Source organism: Cucurbita maxima, unplaced genomic scaffold (assembly GCF_002738345.1).
Source record: "Cucurbita maxima cultivar Rimu unplaced genomic scaffold, Cmax_1.0 Cma_Scf00007, whole genome shotgun sequence".
Classification (NCBI taxonomy): domain Eukaryota; kingdom Viridiplantae; phylum Streptophyta; class Magnoliopsida; order Cucurbitales; family Cucurbitaceae; genus Cucurbita; species Cucurbita maxima.
The window spans coordinates 5890545-5897086 of record NW_019272023.1 but is presented as its reverse complement, the minus strand read 5'-3'; the positions used below and the strand labels follow the sequence as shown (position 1 = coordinate 5897086).

At 36.1% G+C, this 6542-nt stretch overlaps 1 protein-coding gene and 1 non-coding gene across 2 annotated transcripts; one reads left to right on the top strand and one right to left on the bottom strand.

The window, feature by feature from the left end:
- The first annotated feature begins 768 nt into the window (after positions 1-768).
- LOC111482201 lies at positions 769-6305 on the top strand. Its single transcript, XM_023127881.1, has 5 exons — positions 769-1070; positions 4897-5008; positions 5537-5608; positions 5692-5897; positions 5985-6305. The coding sequence occupies exons 1-5, from the start codon at positions 961-963 to the stop codon at positions 6091-6093; spliced, it is 609 nt and encodes a 202-aa protein (XP_022983649.1). The 5' UTR covers positions 769-960; the 3' UTR covers positions 6094-6305.
- On the bottom strand, positions 1623-1725 carry LOC111482543. The gene has a single exon (XR_002718233.1). It is a non-coding gene; the product is annotated as a U6 spliceosomal RNA (small nuclear RNA).
- Positions 6306-6542: the final 237 nt, after the last annotated feature.

Below are 6542 nucleotides of genomic sequence, written 5' to 3'. Positions count from 1 at the left end.
TTATTGTATATTTCTTAAAATATTAATTGAAGTAAAAATTTACTATGTGAAATTAACATGACAATAATAGTAGCTTCTAAAGCACAAAACACGTGGATAAATTTCAAATCTTGAGGCACAGAAAACACATGGACTAGTAACTAAAAATGATGAATTCACTCTTAGGGTATTTGGTCCAGCGATATGATTCTTGTTTTAGGTGCAAGAAGTCTCAAGTTCGACTAGTTTGTTCTTGCTTTTGAGTGGTTCTTAGCTCGAATAACTGACACCAAAAGATGGCCCCTGCAACTGGTTTGTTCTTGCTTTTGAGTGGAAGATAGCCCTCACGTCACTCTTTCTTGGTTATTTGTCCAAAATCCATATTTCCGATATTAAGTAACTTATTTCGAAATTCGAAAAAAAAAAAATCTTGAAAAATATGACTATTTTAAAAATAATATTTTTTTAATTGAAAAAAATCATTCAATTTAATAGGATGAAATACTTGCACATTAGATTATTAAAATTTGTGTTTAAATGATAGTATTAAAATGATAAGAAATTAGCAAATATAATTGTTTACGTCGTAATTTTTATGGTATAAAATACATATTATTTTAAATGATAATAGACTAGAGTTACAATATGGTGTTCAGTTTAACCACAAAATATTAATTTTCTAAAAATTATCGAAAATCATTATGCAATTGAGTTGAAGTTAAAATTAAAACTAAAAGAGTTCTCTTAACCATTTTTCACATTATATAATTAATTTTAATATAAACTAAAACAACCGATCAATCCAAATGCCCCTAAATTTGGGCAGTTTTCTTCAAGAGGAGCTCCAATTCCGCAAGTACTCGGCCATTTCTCGAATGTTCTTCCTGTCCACCATAGAATTATCCAGAAGGTCGTGGATGTTGGCGGCGATTAGAGTTTTAAACCTCGCGTCTTCCTAACCTGGCTCACTTCTGATCTCCCATGGCTCTCAACCCTAATCTGTTTTCAAATGGGATGCCCGTTCCCTTCACCAACGAGCTTTTCGTATTGGCTAGAGATGGCGTTGAATTTGAGGTTGACAAGATCCCCGGGTCAGTTCTATTTCTCCTTTATTTCCTTTTCGATAACCATTACGCGACCGAACATTGTAATTGAACTAATTTGGGAATTTGCTGTGTGGATGATTCCTAAATTTGTTCATGTGACGGTTCCTTATTTTGTTTCTGTTTTTCTAATTTTTTCCTGGTTGAATCAGTTATCCGATTTTCGAATTTGAGTTGATTCTGGGCACGGAGTCATTCTGATTGACCTTAATCGTGGGGACGTCTTTTATAACTTTATTTAGTTTACACTGGGTTCGATGGGGTTGAGGTGTGATTGATTATTGAAGGTACCATAATGCCTACGCGAGGAATCGTTGAATTTGGGAACTTAATCTCTTTTATTACAATGTTATTGCGTTGACTGAATTGACCTTGTTCAATTCAATAGTAAAACATAGATTCTTCTCCTTTTTGGTTTTGGAACCAGCTAGAACATGACAGACTTATAGAACTAGTTTCTTGGATTTTTTTAGTACCTGGATCTTAAATTCTATGGTAGAGGAGTTATGGAGAAAATTTTCCATCTGTTATTAACCATTGTTATATTCTTCATTTTTCTCGATTTGTGCATGTCATCCTAGTACAGGGGCCATGCTAATGTTCTTTGTATAGTTCCAGTTTTATCAGATTTCTTCGAAGGGACATCTTTATATTATTCATATTATATGGTTACCCGATCTTTCTCTTTTCAGAATCTGTTTCTGGCCGTTTGATTAATTTTATTTATGAAGGTATTCTGAGCGAGGGAAGTATGGTAGATTAAGCTAGACATGAAAAATTTTAAGAACTCATTACTTGATTCTTTGAATAAAGAATGCAGCTGTTTGGCATATATGGAAAATGTAGATACTATGTTTCAAAAATGTTTTTATATTGGAACTCTTTTTAAATTTCATGAAGTCAAGTTCGGACTTTTTGAGTTAATATGCTCATGGATGCTTTAAAATTTTTCTTGTTTCAAATATTAAAAACTAGTTGCTTGTCTGCATTGTGTGTATGTATACCTGCATCCATCACTTCTTGTATGAACGAAAGTAAGGAATTTGGGTGTTTAGCCAAAGGGGCAATCTCTATTTGGCTACAATGCCAAATAGCTATTAGATACCATATTTAGCTATACTGTCGTACATTTGACTTGAGAGGGAAGAAAAGATTTTCAAAGTGGTGATGTGATGTCTTAGAGGAGGAATTTCATATTTGATTAGTAATGCGTTTTTGGGTGTGGACTAAAGAATTTTGCAATCATTTTGAACAATTTGAGCCTCTTTTCCTAGTGGTTATTTTTTTCATGGGCAGTTTGTATGTCCATTTTTGCTATGAAAGTTTGGTTTTTCATAAAAGGAAAAGAAAAAATAAAGTCAAGGGTTGGCCATTGAAAGTATCAGTCAATAAGAAAAGTATTGGTCAAGTGCCTAGTGGAGCAACTAGTAGTCTATATGAATTGGACATCCGGGCGAGTTAGTACAAATCGAGCAAAGAGGGAGATAACTCAAGAGAATGAGTTACCTGCCCTAGGGAAGTGTCCACAGTATTGTGAGTGGATTTCATTGGTCAATCCATGTTGGCTGCTTAATCATGCAATGTGCTTGAGAGAACACCGGAAGTTTCTCTATGAATTAGAGTGGATGTGCCTCATTGGAGAGAGAGTTCAGTGACCAACGTTTGCTCCAATGAGGAAACATGCTTGAACGAAATGATAATGTTGCCTATTTGCAATTACAGGTGGCTTAAGAAGAGTAGGCTAAAGGGGAGAGATGACAAGAGAAGCACACCATTAAGAGAGTGTGTTAGTAGTGTGCTTGCAAGTCTCATCCAAGAGGTAGCATCCTTCAGCCAAATGGGCCCAAGCTTGAAACCAAGAGTTGCATTGGAAAAAGAGCTTGTCAGTTTTCCATGAAGCAGGTATCTGCTTTAGTTTGAGAGTAGATGAGAGTGAGGTTCATTCAATGAGGTAATCTCATAGTCAATTCTGTTAGTATAATAGTGTTTAGCACCAAACTAGCACATAGTAGTGTGTTAGACCTTACCTTAGGAAAATAAAGGATTATTATTGGGGGACGCAACCATTGCACCTGGGAGGAGTGAATTACTACTCAGATGAAGCAAGTGAGAGAGTGGATGACAACAAGTAAGTCATACGTCAAGCCAACTACCAACTGAATTTTCCTATGAAGGAGAACGATGCATTGGCAAACCATGAATGGGGAAACTAGCAAAAATTAAGCATGAGTTGGGAACTCCCAAGTTAGTGAATGTACGATTGGAGTCACATCATTGATGCACGAGTGTGTAAGCTGTTGCTAGGGAAAAAAGGTGGGGAAAAGTACGACTTGTAGTTTTAGTGTGCATGCTATTGCTAGAAAACAAGGTGGGGGGATTTGGTCGAGTGGGTTGAGTCCCATGTCTAGCAACAGATATTTGGTCTTCAGCGATGGTAGGTTTAGGTGAGAGAACTATAGCCTTAAGAGGCCAGAGGTAAGATTATCTTTTCTCCGAACTTTCATGTGTCTTATTTAAAGGTTTTTTGCTTTTTAATGTACAAGATAATCTTCTTAAAATCTGTTCCTATTCTAGGGTTAGAACTAGGCTTGAGAATAAACACACACAAAGCTGTGGGATTAATTTTCCAGCTCAATACCATCTGAGGTTGCATTTGAATCTTTGACCTCATGGTTATGATTATATGTTTTAACTAATTGAGCTATGCTAAAGTTGACAAGTTGTTGAGATTATTTAGGACCTAAGATCTATGTGATTTTTGTCCATTGAATTCTAGGGCAAATACTTGTCCTTTCACACTTCACCATCTTGTCATGTTAAAGTAACTTTCCACATCTAGTTCATGAATAAGGAAGTAGTGTAGGTAGGATGAACTATCACAAAGCCTCACACATAAAAGAATGAGGTTGAAGTGTGAGCTGCCCGGTCTTACACAGTGTCACTCTGCCCCTTTTTTATTTGGTTATGCTTTCCTCACACATGAAAAAATCTTTACGAGGGTATCTAGAACTTTCCGAAACAATCTTGGTGAAAAAATGTTAAGAGAAAATGTTAGAAGCTTTATTTGGGGTTGTGATGGCCATGAAAGGCAAATACTCTTCTCATTAATGGGGGAAAAAAAAACTTCTGTGAGTCAAGAGGGGATGTTTTTGCCGCTTATCCTCACTCTTAGGAATGTGGCTTTGGGTGTCTATTAAAAATTCCTTGTGGTACAATATGTTGACTAGGAAGGACAAAAGGTTAACTTCTAGGAGCCTGGACAATTGTGGCAATACGGGGTTACATGTTGGGTTGACCATAGTTCCTCGAGCTCATTTTTCTATGGCTTGTGATAAATCTTATCTTAACTGGTAGGTATTTTCTTGGCTCGTATATATATCTTGTTGCTTAATGGCTAACAAGGTCCTAGTTCAACTCCTTTCTGGGACAAAGGGAAAAGGCTTGTGGAAGACTACTTATTTTTTCATCTAATGGAATATCTGATTTGAAAGGAAGAATAAAATTTTTAGAGATGTGGAGAAGGTATGGGAAAAGGTCTGTTTGTAGCCTGGTCCAAATGGATTCTGCTGGTTTTGTCTTTTCTTTTTTTTATGTACATTTTAGAAGTTCAATAAGATTTCATGTTGCTCCTTTTTTGTATGCAATTTTCCCTTATGAAAAGATTTTTGTCCCTTATATTAAGAATAAAAAGATATAATATTCCATTCTGACACCTTTTACCGGCAATAATTGCCTCTTTGTATCAATTTGGATGAACTTGGTTGTAAGTGGTAGAGATGGTGCATGAGCGTATTGGATTTTACCTCTCTTTCAGGGCTTCGAGTGATCGTGTGAAAGCAAAAGGGACTATTTACTTGTCAAATGTACGCATGGTGTTTGTGTCAAATAAACCAGATCCATACTTCACTGCATTTGACATGCCTTTGGTAAGCTTTCACTCTTTATGTTTACTTGCCTTCTTGATGCCTTTTGTCCTTATAATTGTCCATCTTTGGAAACTGAATTGGTGAGAATTCTCCTGCATAAACGAAAGATAAAACTACATTGTAATATCCAAGGAATTACCATATCCATAGGTTGTAAGAAGGTTGTCTCTCCGACAATCCACCCACTATGGACTGGCGCACCAAAATATGACCTCCCCTCCACAAATCCTAGCTCATATTTATAACCAAGTCATCTCTATCTAATTATCACTATATCCTTTATAATATCTCACTAATATTCCCAATATATCTTCTAATAGTACTATTTACACAATCTTCATGAAAATGCCCTAATAAAATCTAATAATTTGTCGAGTCCTAAACTCGAAGCAACTTATTCATAATCCTAGTATGGGCCTCTTATATTTGTGTGTCCATATTTTTAGACCTAAATAGCTGTTGGATTACGTTATTCTATTCGACATTTTGTTGCATTGCTATCTAATATTTTGCTTGTTGCGCTTGCAGCTCTATGTTCATGATGAGAAATTTAACCAGCCAATATTTTTCTGCAACAATATCTCTGGATTAGTTGAACCTGTAAGCATGCGAACTATTAGATCACATCTTGTTTAGTGTGTCCGAGTGCTACTTTAGAAAGCCTAGCTAATAGCTTATTACAGGTGGTGCCTGAAGACCAGCACAGGGCTCTCTACTCGACTCACTCGTTTAAGATTTTGTTCAAGGAAGGGGGATGTGGTACCTTTGTACCACTCTTCTTCAACTTGCTGTCTTCAGTGAGACAATACAATCAACATATGAATGCAGGTCCTCAAGTTGATCCATTGCAGGCAGCACAAACTCCTGTCGATGAAATGATGAGACATGCGTGAGTAGCGTTGATTCTCATCGAATTCAATCTCATTGTCATGTTGGAATTTGTCATTTGATTATGTTTTTGATGTTTAACTTGCAGCTATGTTGATCCAAATGACCCGACGAGGATCTTCTTACAACAGCCCACAGCGGAGTCCCAGTTAAGGAGGCGCACATACCAATCCCAACCAGCCGAAAATGCAATGTGAAGTTAGTGGAATTTCGATCTCGTACTATAGATTTGTTCGTTGGTTGGCACTTTGTTATTACTTGTACAGTTGAAGAATGTGTTGAATTTAAAGTTACATGAGGTAGACCCATTTGTCATTTACAAAAGCTTCAACTCAACTCTTCCAATACGTTATATAGCCCTGTTGGTGCATGATAGCATTGGTTCTGTGATTATATGGCTTTTGACTGCTATTGGTTTTTGTGCTTTTGAAGTATGCCATTAATTTGTGGCTCCTTTCTTTGTAGCTGATTGGATTGTCATAAGTTGGTTTGATGACGATCTTCCCAATTGATTAGTGCTAAAGATGAGACAAAACACTATCACTACGAGAGATATTTTTAGACAAGCACGAGAGAAATTTAAAAAATAAATGTGGGATACTAAAATGATTTTTTTTTTTTTTTTTTTTTTTTTTTTTAAATATCC

What these genes read in the sequence shown, in the direction of transcription:
- LOC111482201 (XM_023127881.1), top strand. Translation starts at nt 961, where the DNA reads ATGGCTCTCAACCCTAATCTGTTTTCAAATGGGATGCCCGTTCCCTTC. An exon ending in GAGGTTGACAAGATCCCCGG is followed by an intron (nt 1,071 to 4,896) that starts GTCAGTTCTATT and finishes CCTCTCTTTCAG; the next exon opens with GGCTTCGAGTGATCGTGTGA. An exon ending in GATGAAATGATGAGACATGC is followed by an intron (nt 5,898 to 5,984) that starts GTGAGTAGCGTT and finishes TTTAACTTGCAG; the next exon opens with CTATGTTGATCCAAATGACC.